The sequence below is a fragment of the Brachyhypopomus gauderio genome, chromosome 10, assembly GCF_052324685.1.
Source record: "Brachyhypopomus gauderio isolate BG-103 chromosome 10, BGAUD_0.2, whole genome shotgun sequence".
Lineage (NCBI taxonomy): Eukaryota > Metazoa > Chordata > Actinopteri > Gymnotiformes > Hypopomidae > Brachyhypopomus > Brachyhypopomus gauderio.
This window is the reverse complement of record NC_135220.1, coordinates 1,149,122-1,170,986: the sequence shown is the minus strand read 5'-3', so window position 1 is coordinate 1,170,986 and position 21,865 is coordinate 1,149,122. Positions and strand designations below refer to the sequence as shown.

At 45.0% G+C, this 21,865-nt stretch overlaps 1 protein-coding gene across 1 annotated transcript in view; it reads left to right on the top strand.

Moving 5' to 3' along the window:
• The window catches only part of pex14 (peroxisomal biogenesis factor 14), a 57,769-nt gene that overhangs the window by 2,096 nt on the left and 33,808 nt on the right, over nt 1-21,865 (top strand). The window contains 2 exon segments of the mRNA XM_077018496.1: nt 707-751; nt 19,342-19,426. Of these exon segments, the coding sequence (XP_076874611.1) occupies nt 707-751; nt 19,342-19,426 (130 nt within the window).

The window sequence follows — 21,865 nt, the reverse complement described above, 5'->3', positions numbered from 1 at the left end:
TTCTAGATTTTTAGCCAATTTTACATTATGTGCGAAATGAATTAAGAGAGATGAGACATTCGAAAGACATTAAGGTTTATAGATGATAATTCTCATATGTTTTGTCGTGATCTGCTGATAACAGGAACACGCGATAAGGAACGGTTGGTCTGTGAACCACTTTCTGTGTTGTGAAAAGCGATATACAAATAAATTTTGATTTTATTTGATTTGATTTCTCCCCCCACCCCACCACTATACTCTTTCCATGACCCACGTGAGTTTATTGGGCGCTACCCGGGTTAGCCTGGAATTGGCGTGAAACAAAGGCGTCACTTTTTTTGATTCACTTTTTTATTTTTTTGCTCACAAATGGAAAAGCATAAGGACCAGGGCAAAGTAAGGAGGAAGACGCATGAGGTGGCAAACTGCTTCCGTTTCAGCGCCACTTTAAGTGAGCTCCCATAGGAATGTTCAGAACTTCCTCTCAGTCCTTTCGTCCAGACCTGCGTTCTGGAGCCAGGGGTTAAGGCCCGAACGTTGGCTGAGCACCCCAGACCTCGTCTTGGCCCAGAACAGTCACAGTGCAAATTGCTTAAGCCAAGACGGCTGGCATACCGAGTTGTAGCAGGTTTGACTATTTTTGTCATTGGAGCTGAGAGCTGAGTGTGTTGTGTGGAGAACGCCTCTAGGTGGTGCTGTAATGCCAGTGTGCTTCGCTTTGCAGAGTGACTCTCCGGTGAGGGAAGACGGTCCGCCACGAGAGACACTGGTAAGACGTCCCTCTGGCTCTCTGCTGCTGGCAAACACCACATTTTCACACAGTGAAAGTACTGCAAATTAATCTACTATTACTTGTTGGGGACCTATTTGAGTACTGGAACACATTTTAGTTTCTTAGCTTTATCAGCATGCTTATTATTGTATACATAAAAAAAATACTGTATTTGCAAAAACAATGTTCAAGTAAAGTCAAACGGGGAATGGTCAGATCTAACCACTAGGCAGTTTTGCAACTTCTAAAAAGTAAAAAAAAAGGTAGGATTTGTAGGATGATGTCAGCCTATGTCAGATGTGGACTCTGGGTGGTTGTTTTTCTTTTTATGTGTAGGTATAATCGTCCTTAATCCAGAGTTAGTTTTACCAGTGTTGAATTTGCCACCAGAAGTTATTATACCACTCCTTTCTCATATATAATTTAAAAACGTACAGTCTGTCCTGTCTTCTTTTCTTTTTTTGTCATTTACATACTAGCCTGTGGCGTGTTTATAATATCTGGTGATTAGTTTCTAAATTGTTCCCTTTTGTTTAATGTGATTTCACGCAGTATATGATATCAAACCATGCTAAAAGCGCTCTCCTCAGAAGCATAAAAGTGTAGGTTATTAAGACTGCACTTTGCTAACTCCTCGACAAGTCGCCGTTTCCCCCTTTCTTTTCTCCTTTTGATGAGCTGCTCTTTACCAGTTAAGTGGATTATTACAGCGCTGGATAATTCATGTCACAAGGCATTATTTGGATGAGGTGAATAATTGAAATCTGTGTCTGAAGGGATTTGATGTGGAGGCGAGGACGGGGACTGGTGGCAGGGTTGGAGGGAGGCTCTGGGCTCGCGTGTGCCGGCATGTCAGACAGGGGACGGCAGTCGTGCTGACAGGTTCTGACTCACCTCGCCCGGACGGGCAGCCTCCATTTTTTTCGGTGGGAGGCGGGCGTAGCCGTCTGAGCGGTAGCGAGGTTGGACCCACCTTCCAACCCCAGGCCCGGTCATATTCCGGCTTGAATGCCCACCACTAGGGTCCAGCCACAATGGCTATTGGCTCCCTTTTCCCTCTTTCTCTCACTCTCGCTCTCTCTGTCTGTTTTCTGTCATCTTTCCTCTCTATCTTGCTCTTCCGTTCCATCATTTTCTCGTACAATTGCTCTTAACATTCTTCTTTTTTTCCCCCTTCAAATTGCCTTGTGCACTCATTCCTCCCAGTTGTTTGCATTAAGCGTGTTCCTAAAACAAACGTGCTGGAGGTCACGTGCTGGAGGTCACGTGCTGGAGGTCACGTGCTTACACGTGGCTGGTGCCTAGCTGCGCTCGCGTGGGTCAGCGCCTCTCCGGCACTGACGTCTCCGCGTGGAGCGTGGGCTGGGCCCGGGGCGGGGCTCCCAGGAGCGGTCTGCACGCCGAGCTCACGCCTTGCACACACAAATATCACCGGCCTCCTGTCGAAAGAGCCAGGGATACAGAGGCTGGAGGAGGAGGAGTGAGGGGCGGGGGGGGGTGGGGGCGGGGGCAGAAAGTTGTCAGAAGAACATCCCGGCCTCGCTGTGACTTCAAACGCTCCCCTTCCCCAGGATATTAAGCGACTGTGATGAAAAATTTAGTGAGCGTTAAATAAGGCGCTTTGAAGTGATCTGTTTTGGCTCAGCAGGCTCCGAATTTCCGGAGCCCCTCTGCTAACACCGCCATGTTGGTTGGGGGGGTGTGGGGGGGAGGAAAAGACTCCACAAAGCCCAGGGATCGGGGGCAGTCTCACCAGATGCCAGTGTTACCAGTGTTCCCAGTGTTCCCAGCGTTACCAGTGGCAGGAACTGGGGGGAGGAGCTGTGTCGTCCCGTTTTTCTGCTCGTCCCGTTTTTTCTGTTTACTCTGTTAATTTTCCTTTTTCCTCACACTTTGCTGTCACCCGTTGCCCTCCGGTTGTGGTAGACATCTGTTGCTCATATGTTAGTTTTGAAAACGAGCTTCCAGTTCAGTGGGGAGTCGCGGAACACAATAGCGCCGGCAAGACGGGCTTCTCGGGACGGTGGCCTGTTCTCCTGCTACGGTGCCCCGGCTGTTTCTGAGGGAGCTTTATGATTTCGTTTCAATTCCTGGGATTCTGGTTATGGAACCCGAGATGTAATTGTTCAGCGAGCCAGAGGGGGTTAACCTGTAATAAATCTGAAACACTAACACTGTATTCCTCCGGTGAAGCTTTTGAAGCAATTTAGAGCTCTTTTTTTTTCTTCGCCTTTCCCCCTTTCGCTCGTTACATTCTTTAATTGTGATTGTAATCCTTTATTGGAGCGGTCTGCAGTAAAGGGAAGTTACGGTTGGCATGGGGGCTTGAGCCTCTGAGATATTTCAGGATTATTGGGGAAGACCATCACCGGGAGGCCATGACAGCTGCTAGAACAACGAAAGGAAGACACACTTGAAATTAATGTGTGTCTAGAGGCTATAAAAAGTCTTAATTTTTTATTTCGCCGAAATGTGTAAACACCACAAAAGAAAGTCGTTCGACTGTAATATTACATTGTGGCAGCAGAGTCTTTTAGCTCGTCATTATTGTCAAGAAGACATGTGTGAGGCTACGTAGCCCTTCCTGTTTGGTGTTCAAGCGCGGGGCCCACCTCTTGGCTAGGAGCAAGCGTGTAAATGTGCGGCTTACCGACAAAACAAAACAGGAAAACATTACAAGTTCTGTAACTTTCCCACAAAGCACCACTGCTTAGAGTTTTGTTTTCTCCATGGAAGGAGCCGACGTCAAGGAGCGAGACGTCACGCAGAAGCCCGCTTAAAGCTCACGCCGTGGTCACGCCGTGTTTCTGTTCGAGGCGGGGCGACGGGCCCGGGCATCTGAGCGCGCTCGGTGTGAGGGCGTGTTGTGGAGAGAGTGGCGCTCGCACGTGCCGAGCTGCTGGAGGCCGTGGGTAATGACACAGGAAGGACCTGCTGCTTTAATGTTGCTGTGTTGCAGTCCCCCCCCCCCCCCCCCCCCCCCGCATCCTTGGAGGACTCCGTATGAATTCTCACTGTCATGTCCAAGGACGCGCGGCGCAGGGTCAGCTAATTGCTTTTATGATTATGATTTCACGTCAGATTTATTGTGCGTGCTCAGAGCGCGTCTTGAGGGCTGCGGACGCCAGCTTCTGGAAATGAGTTTACGGCTCCGGGCTCGCACTGCCCTCGTGTTTCAGCGCAGGGCACATTACTGATTGGAGGTGAATCACTATGGTTTTTGACTCATTAGAGGTGAATCACTTATGTTTTTTTCCTGTAAAAGTTCTGTTGCCAGACTTGAGGCGCCTCACTGGCGTGTCTATTTTTTTTTGTTTTGTTTTGTTTTTTTTTTCTCTTTTCTTTTCTTTTCTTTATTTGTTCTTTTTTATGTGAAACCCCTCTTGAACCTTTGTGTTTGTTTACTGGTAGGAGATGCTCGTGGCATGACTGAGGCGTGACACAGACCAGAATGCGCAGTTTCCCGTTTGAACCGAAATGGCGTGTCTGTAAAAACCCCCACGCCTTCCCCCTGACTCTGATGCTCTCTTTAAGCCACTCAGTTATTTTGGCCCTTTCATATTTTCCAGAATTGTAAATTGTTCTCTTTTTTGATGTTGGTGATACTCTTTTTTTTCTCTCTGGTGCTCTTTGAAAACGATGAGTAGATAGAGACGAGTGGAGCCCAGATTTCATTATTCAGTGGTTTCTGGTCCTCTGTATGCTGTTGGACCAGATCACTGGAGCCTCTTCCCCAGAGACCAGATTCAGCAGATTTATGACCGGACATCTCCCCACATGAAAGCCCAAATCTTTTCTTTTCACTCCTTCTTTTCTCTGTATATTCCACTTCATTTATAATCTGTTCTTGGACTCGTTTCTGAGATACTGAATGTTTTTGTGAGTGGAAAATCTAGCTTTTTTTGCAACACGCTAAACCCGACAAGTTTGTGACTGCGAGATAAGGGTCCATTTCGGAGGTCTTTTCTAGACCTTTGAACGGTATTACATTATACTGACTTCTGGCTTTGAGTTTATTTGACTTCTGGCCAAGTCTTGTTAATCGTTAAGCTGATGAGCGAAGTGCATGTGTAGGTCGCCGGCCCTCTTTCCTTAGAAATGCATATAAGCGCTTCAGGTGATTTGAACTATTATTATAGTTGCTTATGGTGATAATGTGAATAAGGATGTTGGCTACACCAAACACAATGGACTTCACATTATATGACGTGTCATAGCGATGTGTCGGTCGTCTGGTGCCGTAACTTTGAGTTCAGTGACACGCGATGTGCTCCAAAGCCCGACGCCATAGACGACGCGTCCTTGGTAGGGACTGTCATTAAAACTTATGACAGCCTGGCTAGCATTTTTGCAATGGCAGATACACAAGCTTAAAAATCTTGTTGAAGTATGTACATATAAAATCTCTTTGTAGAAGCCATCCTTAAAGCAGCTGATGCATTTTGATGTTAATTGAGCACATTATTACATTAATCTCTGCTGCTATTACTACTACTACTACTGTTGTTGTTATATTATTCTTGTTTAATATAGTGCCTTTCAAACCCCGACAGACACTTCACAAGAGAAAATGGAAATACATGAGCAGGCTAAGGGGGAGAAGAAAAGATACATTCAGGATGAAAGTTAGTGGATGTCATTAGGACACAGGGTTGCACAAAACAAGGCATAACTCTTCCTCAGGGCATTTAAATACACAACCACCAGCCTGTGAGCCACACTGAACGTTCACCAGAAAGTTCACCAGAAATAGCTGCGATTTAGTCTGTGTTACCGAACAGGTTATTATTGGAAGAGCTAAACAAATACACAAGCAAACAAAAGCAACTTCAACTTTGACAGGAATAAAAAAAAAATATTCATTTGTTTTTTTAAGTTGTTTTGTGTTTTGCAAAACCTCAAAATCTAGAAAACGTGTTTGCAAATTCAGCTTTGTTGGACAGGACCGTAGTGAGACGTGATCTGTCTGCCAGTATGCCAAGCTGCTGGTAAGAGCTGGCCTCACTGGCTGAGGTTGCCACTTCTGCTGGGCGGGCCTTCCAGGGAACGCCCCGTTCTGGTCAGGTTCTTGCCTCATGTCCTGTTTGAACAGAGTGGCTGTAAATGGCCTGTGGAAGAAAACTGGATTCGTCAGATGAGTCAAACGCAGTCAATGAGGGGCGGGGCCTGGGCATGAGTCAAAGTCTGGAGGCTCCTCCCTCTTCTGCCTAAGTCATCTCTCAGGAGTCAGTGGTGGAGTCGGTGTGGAACCCCATCTAGTCAGCAGGAGCGGTCCAACGCCTCGCTCCTAAAACCTCTGGGTTTCTCACTGTTGAGCAGGCACACACATTTCCTGTGTAGTTATGGCCCTGCGGTGGTTGATAAGTTTGAGGCTTTTGGGATTTTCCTCTCGCCGTTCGCTTTAATATATCTAAAATGATTATCATCATTTCTGACATGCTGAAATGGAAATGATGGGGTGTTGCTTACTAAATTGTTATATGATTTTGTTTCCGTGTGTGTGTGTGTCTGCATCCTTCACACCCCCGTTTTTCGCCGCTGTTCCTCTGGACTCTGTGCAGCGTGGCGTTAAACCACAGACGGCTCCTGACTCTCCCTGTGATGCCGCGTGACCCTGCGGTATATGGTCGCGCCCCCTGGGAGACTCGTTCAGTTTCACCGCTTACTCTCCAGTGTCCATAACGCACCAGCCACTTTTAAGAGAGCCCTTATTTGAAGTCTGTGATTAAGGAGAATTCAATAAAATTTAATTTGCACTGGGAACTTTATATGTAGAATTTGAAATCCTGTGCAATGTATTAATACAGGCAGACTGGTATAGATCTGTAATTTCCAGTTTACTGTATCTGCGTCATTATGTGTTGGCATCAGAGATGACAGAATTATGACGGTTTTTAATTACAGCTCAACCTTGCCTTTTAAAATGCCTGGGAAGGACTGGTGTTCAGCGTTTGCCATTGACACCAACTTTGTAATTATTGAATATAAGTTTCCTGCCTGCCTTATTTGCATGTTGGGAGGAAGAGACATGTCAGAGGGGGGAAGAGAAAAAGAAGGGGTTAGGGAGGGAGGGAGGGAGAGAGAGAAGAAAGAGAGAAGACTGGAAGTCTCGGGCTGCCTCTTCCTTGTCAGGCGTGTACATGCACGTGAGTCCCTCTCCAATGTCACTTTCAAGGCATAATTACCCCAAGTTGTGTTGATTAGTATAAGAAGCAATTATGCCAGTTTTTCCGCCGCAAATGAGGAGACGTGATGGCCCCTCTGATTGACAGGAAACATCCCTGCTTTAATAAGTAAATGACTATGTTAATGCAGGTGCCGAGACCCTTTGGTATGTCAGCATCTTTTTCTGGTTTGCAGGGCCCTGTCCCTCAGACTTTAATGAACCCTGGCGGTGATTGAAGCCTCTTTTTTCCTCCTTTTCCCCCCACATCTCACAGCGGTTCCTACAACATGCTGCTGAACGAGGCAACGCGGGTCTCCTCGGTGTGATGCGCACGGCCCAAAATGTCCTTGTTGTATCACTTTAAAGCGTGCAATTATTTTTAGAAGTCTGGAAATCAGAGGAAAAAAAATGATTTTGTAATTGACACGTTGGGAACGTTTTTTTATCGGCCTGCGCAGTGAGTTATTAGCTGTTAATTCATCTCTCTGCCTCCCCTGCAGCGGCCGTTATTTGTATAAATGGAGGGATTCCCATGGTGCATTTGTAACTACGCGCCTGAAAACGTGCCTCTCTATAATTATTTAACATTTACACGCGGGCTTATAGTGGTTATCGGTTGAGTCGTATTAGCATGGGAAGAAGCGAGAGTTGTTTAAACATGAATGAGCCGCGCGGTCGAGGTTCAGCGCGAGGCGGTTACGTCACGGGTCTTTTAACGCGCGCGCGTCTCGGCCTCGCGCGCTCGCGTGCGTTTGTTGACTCGCGCCCACTAGGTAAGGGTGGGTTCGTGTCGAGCAAAACCCAGCACACCTGAGAAAAAGGGGTTTAAAAGTCGTCTCTCGCCCCCTCTCTCTTTTTTTTTTTTTACAGCTCATTACATTTTGGGCAGCATCAAATGTATTCGATTTATAACCTGCCATGGTAAAATATTTCACGAAAGGTTTTTGAAATGATAGTATGTAGAAGCACTACTCGGATTAGATCATGAAACCACCCCCCCCCCCCCCCCCCCCTTCCTAGCCCCTCTTTAGACTAAGCACACCAAGCTCATATGTGTGCTGCCGCATAAATATAATAGGATCATTTTCACCAGCACTCACAATCCTGGCTGTAATTTATATGGATTGAATGAGTGCTGCATTGTGGAAAAGCAAGAGTGAACCAAACCCTCATTCGTCACCTCTAATAAATGTTGCAATGTAAATTATGAAGTTATGCTTCAGACGTAAACGCACTTTATTCCGGCCTCTTAATGCGGAGGCCCTTTGCCAGGACGTTAAGAGACTTGCGCTGGAAAGGGTGGAGGGGAAATAGAAGAATTCAGTCTGGTTTTATAATCAATAAGAAGTACAAAAGAGTTGAGATGAGGGGCCGTTATAAAATATCGGAACACTAGTTCATAAATTATTGCTGGAAAACATTGCTTGTACACTAAAATGTAAATACATTAATACTATTAATAATATAGTGACTAATAGTTCTATCAAGACTGTAATGGCAGTTTAATGAAATATGACAGCAAGAATATATTACTTTCACTCTAAAATGGGACATCATGAGACATTTATCAGTGCCTTTTCAAACAGAACATTTTGTTTTTGTTCAACTAATTGCTTCTTTTTTCACTCCACCCCTAACAACCATTTCTCTCTTTGTGGAAGGGGAAAAAAGTACAGTAGATATTAATTAATAATTGTCAGTTTTACTTGGTTTGATGAAAAGTAATGAGAGCGAGACGCTAATGGGATCCATGATGACTATCAGACCAATCACAGAGAAGAACAGCAGTAGGTCAAGACCTGTAGCTCAGGAGACCTCCAGAATGTTCTGGAAGAACCAAGATTAAAGCATTAATTTAACAAAGATGTATACGATGAGGTCTTAAGGAAGCCTTGTTGAGCATGACCAGGTCACTGGTCCATCGCAGTCCCACTTCTGGTGTTGAGGTCTCCACTCCTGTACCACCAGGAGTCGGTCCTCTCCCAGCTTACCCAGTCTCTCGGGCGTAAACCAGTACCGTCAGACCGTCTTTGCTGGTCCTGCATTTCCACACCCACAGGGCCAGTCTGGGGCCAGTTTTATGAGCCTTGCGAGACAACAGTCGCTACTGCACTTGCTTGCATAAAATCACTAGTGTTTCTGGAGCTGTAGTAGCTGTAAGTGTCTGTGATGAGAACCTCTCCCCTCATATCCACTGAGTCAGCCTTCATCTCCCTGTTTTCCATGCCGTCTCTTTGCACTCTGGGCATCGGGCCCTCTGTATAGAGTGCTTGCATTAAGAACGGATGTGTAGTGGTACCTGTTTGTACAGCAGTCAGGAAAGATGGAAGCTAATGTTTTCCTTTCATTAGCGTTTGCTACTTCAGACCTGAGTGTTCATGCCCAGGTGTAAGTCGCATTGTTATGTCAGTCAGCAATTTTGATGGGTCACAGAAATGTGTATAAGGAGTTTACAGATTCCCCCAACTCTGATTTCTCCATTGAGGGTCCTGTGACATATAACTGGGTTGTCAAGGGCCAGGCAAGCCATGCAAACATATTGATTATTGTAACCAATCGTCATGATGAGTGTCAGACTCATAATCAAAGTGGCCGCATGATAGTCAGTCAGTCATCATGCAGACGTGCGTTTGTTTGGTGCTGTAGACGCTCGCTGGTCCAGTCAAACCTGCAGCCCACAGAGCGAGTGTTGTCGGGGGGGGAAACCGCACCTGCTGCTTGCTCACACATGTCAGGCCCGTGCAGCTGGCCCCACTTAAGCCTCCCGGGCCTGAACATGCCTGCAGACAGCTGACCGTAAATCGTGCTTCTCCACGCCGGGCGAGCCCCCCGCCATGGCCCCCGCGGCCCTCTGGCCCTCGGCTCAGGGAGGTGGTGGTGGTGGTGGTGGTGGTGGGGTGGGGGTTCTTTCAGGTGAGGGAGGAGAGGAGAGGCACTCACTCGGCCGCTGACACCGTCGTCCTGTGTTTCTCCTCAGTCAAGGTCGCCAGCGAGTGTCGGAGCAGGTGTGTGTCTGTCAGCGAGCGGCCTGCCAGCACAGCACCCTGAGCTCCCGCGCGCCATGCTGTGACATTGGAGCGAGACACATACACACACGCACACACACACACACACACACACACACACACACACACACACACACACACACACACACACACACACACACACACACACACACACACACACACACACACACAGACTCTTTATTAGAACTACTCCCCTTAAAAGCACTGGGCACCAGAGACCGTGCTTACAGGGACCCCCCCCCTCCCCACGAAATGTTGTGGGTTTAGTGGTACAACACAATGTGAGAGCTTGTCTGCCATGTGCTTGTTTTGCTTTCTCCCTGTTGTTTTGCCCATTATAAATGAGGAAACATGAGAAATGAGGAAAATCTTGTTGACATGCATATTAAATGCTGATCAGTTGGAAGCGCATGCAGATGTTTGAATGCTCGTGTGTTCCTTGGTGATGCTGCACGTTCTGGAGGCAAAACAATAACGTGTTCTAAATGTGACTGTAACTATCGATAGTCATTGTTGATCTCAGTTGTTGATCTGAGGTTGGTGCACTCCTGATGAACACGAGTGATTTTTCCAGACAGCTATGTCAGTGAACAGCTATGATTTCTCTGAGCACTTGCTCATTTCTCAGCTAGCAAACCATCTTGGTTCATTGACTCAAGATGCACTCAGCAAAAATGTGTTTGATTGGCTGGAGCCCTAACGAGTGCTGTTTTGATTGGCTGGAGCCCTAACGAGGGATGTTTGATTGGCTGGAGTCCTAACGAGTGCTGTTTGATTTTCATGCATTTTCATTAATTGTAGCCTTTCAGGATCAGTTAACTGCGAGGCCAAAACCATGATTGTGATTACTGTGTGACTAATTGCTTAAGGCATTCTTCAACATGCCTGCTCTCACAGTAGCCCAGGTCTCTGTCTGGGACCGTGCCGCTGTGCCAAACAGATGCTATGGGCCGGTGCACGGTGGAGCCAGGCAGGGGATTCGGGTCGAGTCGTCCAGGCCTGTGTTTACTCCAGCACTTGTACACGTTTCCTGGAAGCTCTTGGTACAGCCCGGTAGCGTCCCTTGCCTGCGTGAGTCGGTGTTAATCAGTTTCATCTCCTGGAAGTTTTTCAACGGTCCCCCCGGGTTTGGATGAAGGCAGAAGTGTGTTCTGCAGCGTTCCTGCTAGCGTGCTGAACGTGACCTTCTGGACGCGCTGCTGTGGTTTTGAACCAATGCAGGACACCCCCCCCCCCCCCCCCCACACACACACACACACACACACATGTGGCTCTTATTGTGGTTTGAGTATCTCTTTAAACGTGAGGTCTATTGTCCCTGCTGCTGTGTAATCACACTTGACAGCTCTGACTAACAGAAAAGGCCTGGGAGGCCTGACATCGCGCACTGTACTTTCCTGCACCACCTTTTGTGACCAGTAGATGGTGATATTCATCTTCTGAGTGTCAGCTCTAATGGGGCTCTACTGACGTGATCTCATGCTCATTCTCTCTCTCTCTCTTTTTCTCCCTCTCCCCTTCCCTCATTGTCTCTCATCTGTCTCTCATTCTGTGTCCATATTGTTTCTTATGCTCCTTTTCCCCCTCTACCTATCCTGCCTTCACCTCACTTTAACTTCTGTTCCAAGTCACAACTTTCTCTAACTTAGATTTCCCTTCAGTCTCTTGTTCTCTTTTTCTTTTTTCACTCTGACAGTTCCTTTCCGCACACACATACACACACACAAACTAGTGGGCTGTGGGGGGGGGGGGGGGGGTGTCAGCCGGCAAGAGGGTCACGGCACCAATTCCTAGCCTTTTGAAGACTGCAAAATTGTTGATCCACAACGCGTGATTAGCATCCTCCCCTATTGAATGCGAGCAGTCCTGAGATGATAATGTCACCAGAATGTCACAATCTGTCTGCTGCCGGTGTGGCTATCCTCTCCAAGTGTCACATTGTGCTTACGCCCGATCAATTGATCACTGGCAAGCACATCTCCCTTTAATTGTCGCGGCACTGTACGTCTATTAGCCGTTTTAGTGTGGGAGCAGCAGCTGTGTGTGTGCACAGCCTACTGCCAGGATCCCTGGCAATCGTGTGTGTTTGTGTGTGTGTGTGTGAGGGCGAGGGTGAAGGTGTGTGACCGTGGCAACCTGCAGAACGTGTGTGTGTCAGTAAGCAGGGAAAGACTGGTCATCAGAGCGGTGGTCTTTCTCTGTAGTGCTGTTGGACTTTGACACACACACACAGACACACACACACACCCGCCCACACACACACAGCACCGCTGCTGCCGCCAGTGCCGTTTTCATTTGGCTTCAATCAGCTAATTGGATGTGAGGGGTGGTGGTCCCTTCTGTGGAAATGAAGGACGAGGAAGCATCGGCCGTGCGAGATTCAAGATTGCCTTTGTGTTTATCTGTGTGCCTCATCAACGCCGTTGCCACGTGCCACTTCTGCGCTGCGCGTCACTGTTCGTCTCTCTCTTTGATGCCAGTTCTCTCACATTTCTCTATATCTGATAATTTTTTTTTTTTTTTTTTTTTGCGGTTTCTGGGTCGCCGTTGTTCATTTCGTTGTTCATTTTGAAAAGTCAGTAGTTGTCACTGTCAATCATAGAAACGATGGGGCCGTTATAGAACTGGTGCATACACGAGTAAAAGGGTTAATTTTGTGTGTGTGTGTGTGTGTGTGTGTGTGTGTGTGTGTGTGTGTGTGTGTGTGTGTGTGTGTGCGCGCTCTTCTTATTTGCTGCACTGAGAGATGCGTAGACTGTCATTGAATGTCATCATTGACTGTAAAAGTAGTGGGGGGAAAAGAAAAGCTTCAAATTACAGGAAAGCAGCACTGCATTAAAGGACAAAGGAGATCGATGGCAGTACATTAAACTTTATGCGATTGGGGGGAAAAAAAAATCAACTAATTAAAATTGATTACTCTTGCTTTGTAAAAGTGTTTCTGAATTAAATTATTGTATGAAAACATTTTGACCAATTGAGGGGCTGAGGAAGTATCCATTACTGGATTACTGCTGGAGTATTTGCGGTGAGAAGGCCCGGGTAGCCCGTTCGTGTTCGGCGGGGGGTTTGCGTGAAGCCCGTTTCATCGCCGGCCACCTTTCCCGCCCTCTCCGTCACCCCGAGCCCTTTCCCATCAGGCCTTTCACCCGAATTAAAAGCTCCTTGTGAAAAACACCTGCCCTTTTCTCTGTGAAAGTGACAGTTTGCCTGAGCGATTTGAGGGCTCACTCGTCTTATAAATGTGCCATGGTGAGATCTGAATCACCCCGTCGCCTTGCGTGCCTGGTTTGGTGGTGCGCTATCAATATTGTTTCTTAAAAGTCAGTCTTGCTAGTTTGAGCAACTAGTTAGAATGAATAGACCATTATGGGAGTGGCTATAGGTACTATGTTATGGTGAAAATGGACTTTCCGGTCTCGGAGAGCATCACCGGTGACTGTAACTGTTTTAAAGGAATTTTATAATTGCTTTCCACCCCCCACCCTCATAAGCCCTGTTGGAAGTTACAGTGTCACTGAAAAGCCATGTGTCTCCCTTTTCACCAGCTTGCCATTAAATATTGATACTTTTTCCCCATATCAGTCCTGCAGAGAGCACCTTTTGTGCTTGCCAGGCCGAAGCTAGTGTTGGTGACCTACAGGGCTCCCTGCGTGGAGTCTGCCAAGCTCATTTATGAAAGGAAAATGGGTCGACCACATTTAAATGCTTTGCACAAATAATTACGATCTACCTTACCAGGTACTGTTGATTTTACTTTGGCAATGAAGTAGACCATATTTAGGATATGTACTCAGAAACAAGGAGTTGTAGTCTGACCAATGTTATCACGGCAGGGCCACAGAATGACTTGTATCCATCAGGTTCAAGAATACGTCCTTATACACCATGTGCGAGGCATTTGAGCGAAAGAGTTGTTTCATCTCTCTCTCGCTCTCTCTCAAACACACACACACGCACACACACTTAAATTGCATAATCCACTGTTGACGCTCCATAGGCAGCCTGAAGGACTGAAGTTGTCAAGGGTTCATTTTAAACCGTTGCAGAGCAAAACATCAATGGAGTTTTTCCACTCTGTGTTTAGTTCGTAGAAATGCTCATTCTGACCTTTTAGCTGTAGAAGCTTTTGTCCACCCAGGAGTTCAATACAACACGGCCACGGAGAGATTTGAATATCTGTATTCTCATCAGCTGAAGCTTACATGCTCAATACACACTCGGTAAATGGAACAGCCATGTAGCCTGCACTGTCATCGCTAATAAATATTTGTAACTATATATGTAATATCTTTACGTCCCGAATGTGACATTGTAAAGTGTTGCCCCAGTAACTTAGAAACACCCGATAAGGTCTGGAAGACCAGTGAAAGGACTGACCGTTGAACCCTAGTCCACAACAGTGTTATCTGTCAAATAACCATCTTCTCCCGTTCTTTCATGCCATGGGTGTGCTGTGAATTTATACAACCGGTGCTGGCGTGCGGCATATGTAGCTGTTCTACTGTGGTGGAAATTAAATTGGTATTGCTCCTTTCCTCTCACTCTAGTTCAGTCTGTCTCACTCCCACACGTGTGCACACGCGCGCGCACACGCACATGTAGACTCTAAGTCAGGTGTCATTTCTGATCACTGTTCCCACGAGAGCTCCGTCGCTGCTAAAGGTCAGCTTAACTGGAGAAGATGTCATAATTAGAAGAACATTTAAGAGATGTTCTTTCAAATGATGAAAAACACCATTTAGTGCACGCGCCTGTTAGATCATACACGAGCAATATATGTAATTGTATCAAAATCCCATTCGGTGTTTTTGGACTTTCAGACTCGTCACATGGCACGTGAGACCACTATCCATGAGCATAGTTAATTAATATTGAGAGTCAGCCATCGTCTCCTGCTTCCTCCAGACCCCTCACCCCTGTTGTTTTGGAGGAATCTGAGACCATCCTAACACAATTGCACCTGTCTCTATTAGCCTTTTATCATATCAAGGCTGCTTTTGCACAAATGTACAGGGCAATTTGAAATGAATTGATTCACACTGAGACTCGATCCCGAGACTTGCTAATGATTTCCTTTTAACGTCCTTTACCCGTTCCCTTTCAGCTCTGGCGATCGGGCCCTACCTACCGCCATCTCCGCCCGGCCTCTCTGAAGGAGACGTAATTACTCTCAACAGCCCAGCATCCTTCATTTGTGTATCGCCACCGGCCTGTCAGAAAACACGCCAGCCGATCCGTCGTCTCGTAGCCTCGCGGTGAAAGTGCACTGTGCCAAATGTGGTTCCAGCTGGAGTGTTTGCCTTCATGGTTTTTGATAACCTGATTAAGTTCTGTGACCCTTTTGAACAGGTTTGACTCATTTGGCTTCAATACCTTTCTCTGTAGGAACTTGTTGACATTGCTATGGATGAGCAGCCGTTTAAAGCCTTTCTTCCCTTTAAGATGACATGGGTTTTGGTCTGATGTCAGTGCTTTCTGTCATGTGCAGCAATAAATTGAAGTGTGTGCTGCCCAGGTGACATCCCTTAGCCTCCTGTCCGAAATGCAGCCTTTGTTGTGTTTCATACGTGGTAGTTAGATGGCAGCATTTCTGCAGGAAACGTCTCTTTTCTGGTTCAGGTTTTATCGTTATGTGAGAACAGCCAGGCGCGGGCGTTGTCAGATTGTTTTGAGTGTTTATTACATGGATGATGTTTACGGATAGAAAAACAATCAGTTTCTCCTTTTACATTTATCTTGAAGTGAATTGAAAGCCAAATATGACAGAACAAAAAATACAAGCAGCCCTCGAAAATGTCACCGTGTTTTCCCTCCTTTATTTTTATGCAGAAGTGGTTCACCTCTTTAGCAATGAATTTTGTCTTACGTTTGTAAGTAGGAAATGTTAAAAAGTGCAAAACGGGTCTGATTATGACTTCTGAAAGCTAGTGGAATTTTATCATCAGAGGAGCACCCCAGTTTTACCGCTCGCTTGTGTGACACTTCAAGGACTAGCTCCACATTTTGGTCATGAATTTCATTTTGACTTGACCACATTCAGTTAGTGTGTTTAGTAGATTTCCAGGATTTTATGTTACACATGCTTGCAGCAATATATGTTTTATAGTTGCAGTGGGGCACCGAGGACACAGCCAGCTCTCATCTAAAATAGCCTTGTGTTTAAAAACTCCATCTTAAGGTTTTAATGGCTCCAGATTTAAGTGTTAATACAGTTTAGATGTTTCTCTAAATTAGGCAACAATATTCAGAAAACTCAGCTGCTAAAACACTGGATCTCATAAAAAAATGGAGCATACAATGTTTGCACAGCTTGCTAACTTCCTTACTTCCTTTTCAGATTGCTATCTCGGTCAGATTACAAATTCATATCTGCCCAAACATAAGCTACTCATCGCTCCTATACTGTACAAAGACTGATTTTTAAAGGGTTCAGTGCACAAAACCAGTTTTGGGGGGGGGGGGGGGGGGAACCCCAATGTGTATGTTAGTCACAGTTTTCATGTCCCCTTCTGCAGCATTTGTGAAGCCACCTTAGGAGACGAGGGTTCTGCAGCTTGTTTTTAAGCGAAAGCTTGCCGGGCCGGCCGTATGCCGCCTGAAGGCAAGGTTCGTCTTGGATCGCACTGCGACCAGACCACACCGCGGCAGTGGCGAGGTTCGTCGGCGAGCTCGTTTGGTGCCAAAACACCAGAAGGCAACTGTTATCAGAAGCGCGGCGGGTCGAGTGCTGTTATGATGAGGGCCTCTTCCTCCAGATCTAAAGGGAAGTGAGAGAAAGTGCTCTGCTAAACTGTCCGTCCGATCCAAACTCGATCAAATTGCTGCGTGATTTGTGAGACTTGGTCCAGCCGTGGGGGCTCATTGGGCTATAGCCGTGTCTCCTGGCACACGGCGTAATGCTGCCTGGCCTCTCTGATTGAGTTTTTGGCACTTTTTAAGTTGCGCTCTGACACTTGATCATTCATCTCATTTGTAAAGATTATTGGTCAGAACAGAGAGCACTTTCAGTGCATTAGCAATTTTAGCCTTACAAGAAACACTAGAAAATAATGGTTATTAACAGAGAGTATTTACTGGTATTCAGCAAAGCAACATGCAGCCACCTTTTTAATTTAGGTTAATATTTGGCCTGCCAAAGCAAATGTGCCTTGTACTGACTTACAGTGGTACAGCTCTCAACCTTAAAAGCACAATCACGTGCTACTACCTTACACCGCAACGGGGATGATCTATAAGTCAATAACTAGACAAGACTAAAATCTGTGCAATGTGGTTATAATTGATTGAGATGTCTGAGTGGAACTTGCACAAAGCAGCTATGTCATCTGCAAAGAAAAGCACTTTTCCCTCTCCCTGTAGATCACATGCAACACTCTGGGAAAATAAATGGGCATCTGCCTCATTTGTTATCCCACTTTGGGTTTCATCTTTTAGGGAAGTGTTTACAAGGATGCCGGGGCTGCGTCCATCTTCGGCAGAAGTCAAGTGTAGTCTCGGTCCGTCATTTACTTGAAGGAACTGTAACTTTGACCTTTCATATGCAAAATTAAATTGAGCATGCCTCGTGGCATATTTTTGCCCATCAATGATTCAATTAAAAATTTATTTTTGCCATTAAATGATATGTATATGGAATATTTTGTATGCTGTGACATTTTTTAAGAGGTAATGGGGAAAATCACAAAAATTCATGGACTTTCTATAGTTTTTAATTGAGTACTAAAATGAACACTCTGAAGCACAATATGCAAATGCGGTTCAGGGAGGAGAAGGCGGTTCTGGCCCCGTATGCTGGGACACCAGCCAAATACTCAGTCACTTCCACACCTCTTACTTGCTTCTCTTATTGAATCAGTTCACGTTCGAAAACTCTTCAAAGCCGACCTTTCATATACTTCTGAAACATGCAGCTTGGATATTTTTTTTTTACAGTAACTGTAGTCTTCGAATTTTTGTCGGGACTTTTCACCACGTGTCCTGTAGTCCTGTAATCCTGTAATCATGAAGGCTTCGGGTAACTGAGATCGTGATAGCTTGTCCCCTCTTTTTGTGTAACTCGTACACTCTGCAGGTGTGGCAGAGAACGCGAGGTTAAACAAGACTTCTGTGTGCTCGAATGTTTTGATTTAGATTTATGGCAAGTGATTATCGAGCTGAATTGTATCCCATAGAATTTTTTTCAGGAAATGCTATCATCATCACGGCTATTTCACTTTTCTTTTTAAGCCGTCCCACCCTCTGCGACAAAAGGAGAAAAAAAAAGATTCAGTAAATAATCGGAAATCTACGCAATGCGTTATTATCTGAAAATTTTGTCCCCACTCAGTCTATCTTGCTTTGTCTTTGAAGAGTTATGCAGACACTTAGTCTGTCTTTCGCAGTGTCCTCAGTCTCTTTTCAAAGTGCAATCCTTTTGAATTGAAACAGGTCTTTAGTATATGCAATGCATTACCTAAAATGAATTACAGCGGACAGTGTGCTCAATCACTTTTTATCTTTTGCCGCGTAAAGAAAAAGAACAGTAATCAAAACCTTTCAACCTATTAGAGGGATGACTTTTACAATTGAATCACGGGGACCACAGGTGCGATAACGAGACGGCTCAGCTCTGGTCTTGAGTGTGCGTCTGCACCTATCTGCAGATGTTATTTCATGTTTATCTGTTCTTTAAAAGCTCCACTTCAGAGACCCCACTTCAAATTCACGTTGTAATGGTGTTGGAGGAAGGAGGGCCTTTTTTAATTCTTGGCGAAAGCGTGCCAGAGTGGCAGGTGAAGGGGTATCTCGAAGGAAAACATGATGGAATCGATCAACACCCCCCTGCACTTAAAACTACACATGTCCTGATGATATTTAATTTTCTAGTGCATTAACACACAGTCATTACAACATGCAGGCTTGGTTATTTGATCATAATGCATTTTCTTCTTAAAGAATCGCTGAAGTTTTCAGCCAGGTATCCTGCAGTTATTAGATAGAGACGGGCACTTCAGCATTAAGTATAGATTTTCAGTCCCTGCTCACTTAAGGCTTGGAGTTTGTCTTAAAGAGGATAATGGCAAATTAAACTCCATACCCCATTTATTCAGCAAACCTTGATGGGATAATTTTATAACTGCTGATTCACTCATTTCCCAGATTTATCTCTAAAGTGGTTTGGTGGTCTAGCCGTCCATATACTTACAGTGAGGGCTAGTTTCTCTGAAGTTCCTGCTATTGGCCAACGATACACCGTGGACTATGAGGCATGCACAGTAATTGCCCATTCAAGAATTATTCCACCTTTCTCCTGTTTCTAATGAGTTTTTGAGAATGCCATTTGCAGTAGACGGTAGGTTACTTGACTCTAGACACTTAAGGTTCACCCCAACCCCCACCTTTCCTCCTTGCAGATTGCTACAGCAGTGAAGTTCTTGCAGAACCCGAAAGTTCGTCAAAGTCCCCTGGCTACCAGAAGAGCTTTCTTGAAGAAAAAAGGTGAGCGGGTATCAGAATGTTCTGAAAATGCATACGTCGTAAATTGTGTTAATTCACATCGCTCAATGAGAAATTCATAATGGGTGACGTCACATAGCCGCTGGATGAAGATGCTGATGAGATCATTTGCTTTTAAAGACGGAAAGGTCAGCGTTGTGGTTGCATGCCCTGAAGGGTCAGGTAGGGGTCGATTTTGCTGCACAGACCTTGATCCCAGCTGTGACGGATAAATGACCCACTAGCTGGGGATGCTTCTTTGGGATACAGAAAATGAATATTGACCAACACTCCTGTACTTTTGGCGAGATTGTCAATTATGCTACCTCCCAGCATTTTAAGGGTTTTACTTAATTTAGCTGTTATCATAAATATTAAAGCACTGGATAGCATTGGAACATTTTATCGACCTGCAGAATAGAGTGGTGTGAGCATACATATGCATTCGCTCTAAATTCAGAGCTGTTTAGGTGTTTATCAATACGTGCGTTTGAATCATGCCACACCAGCATTCAAACACTGTTCACTAATCTGTGCGATGTATTACAATGAACATGGCCTTAATTCTGTGTTTACATGTTCTAAAAATTGAATGAACTCTTAAAAGCAGAAAGATAAATGAACATCCTCTGTAAAGATAATGTGGTAGTCCGATAAAAGGCTTCATCTGTGGTTCACGTCCGTTGTAGACTTTTTGGCAAATGTTAAAACAGATGCTTTTTAAGACACCTGGGCATTTTACACGCGTGTTTTGACAGTCTATGTTGACTCTGGAACTTGCATATCACAATCATCAAACCGAATCCAGTTGGAGTTAATATGTAGCAAATGGAACAAGTATATTAAAACCTTTAAAAGAGAGATAAAGCTTTAAGAAAAGTAAATCTGTTGTGAAGAACATCAACTAATCAAAACGAGTTACATGAGGTTTTGGCCGTTTGCTCTTAAAGACATAAAATGTTTCTTTGGGATTAATCTAATTATAATAGAAAATCAAAAAATGAGCGCCGACAAAAAAAACTCCAAGTGACTAATCTATAATCTTTATATGATGTCAGATCGTGTAATTCTTCCGACACATTTCAGCTTTGACTTGTTATTTATTTCTTTCATGTTCTACCTTAAATTATTTTCTTCTTTTTTTTATATTTATTTATTTTTTTTTGCGGGGCTAAGTAACAATAACAGCAGGTAGATTTGGGCTCTTTTGGTGCCAGAAGAACCCAGTGGCTCAGGAGCCTAAATGCTTCATGACTAGAATGAGTAACACGAGACAAAATCTATATTCGCCGACAGGTCTTGTTCACATCACCAGGCTGTTATGAATCCCTAGTATTCCTACAAGTTTCCCTCATCAGTCATTCTCGTTAGCAGCTGTTTGGATTTATTCATTATTAATAACTTGTGCTGCCTTTGTAATGTTAATATCTGGATTCTTAGTGTTTTGTAAGGTTTTCTGTACAGTACATACCTAGTAAATTTTATACTTTATGTAATAGGATAAATTGTTTAATTATTGTCGCAGGAATGTTTAAAGAGCTATAACACAGCTCAATAATGGATGTGTTAGTGCAGTAAATATATGCTTACATGCTGCTCTATAATTAGGTCACTTAGCTTTGTAGACTGAGTTCAGTGGAATCCTAATAAATCAGACATGGTAAAAGAAAACATACTGAAATTGTTTCAAAAGTACTGATATTGTTTCTCAGTTCTGCAGTGTAATTACACAGTTAGGTGGAGTTTTAAAACTTTGCTTAGGTAAGTGTAATCTTCGCAGCTACCTAATAAAATATTCAGAAACATGAAAGACCTTCATCTCCAAACTCTTAAGTTATATTTGGCTTGGCGGTATGCACTGACGTTGATGTTGTCGTTGTGCTTTTGACTTCGTGAAAGGTCAGCGCCCCCCCCCCCCCCCCCACCCCCACCCCCCGCCCCTAATGAGGAGCGGGGAATTCAGGGCCATCATAACGAGATGTCCCCAGAGCACCGTGCAGCTCCAGTGGCTCTATAAGCTTGACGCGGGGGACATTGCCGTTCTGAGTTGATGTTGTAATTTTTGTTTGGACATTTGGAGATCTTCCGCTGAGGGTGCCGTTTCCAGGTCATTGGTCTTTTTAATCGCCTGTCTTTGGAATTGAGAAGTTATTTATTCAGCGTTGTGTTCGCACAGTGCCACCTCGTGCGTCCGCCTCAATCTGTTTTCACTTGTGATTGTTTTAGACCTGTACGCCTCACTAATGCCTACTGCACAGTCCCAACAACCATGACCAACATGCACATTTTAAGCCAAAAGCACTGGACAGTTTCTGTCAGATGGTTTTAAGCTGCTGTTTGATAGCATGAATATACTTCTATAAAACGGAATTGCTACCGTTGTGAGCTAGCGCAGAGGTGTTTCTTGATGGGATTTGTAAATTAGCTGCAAACTGTTGTCAT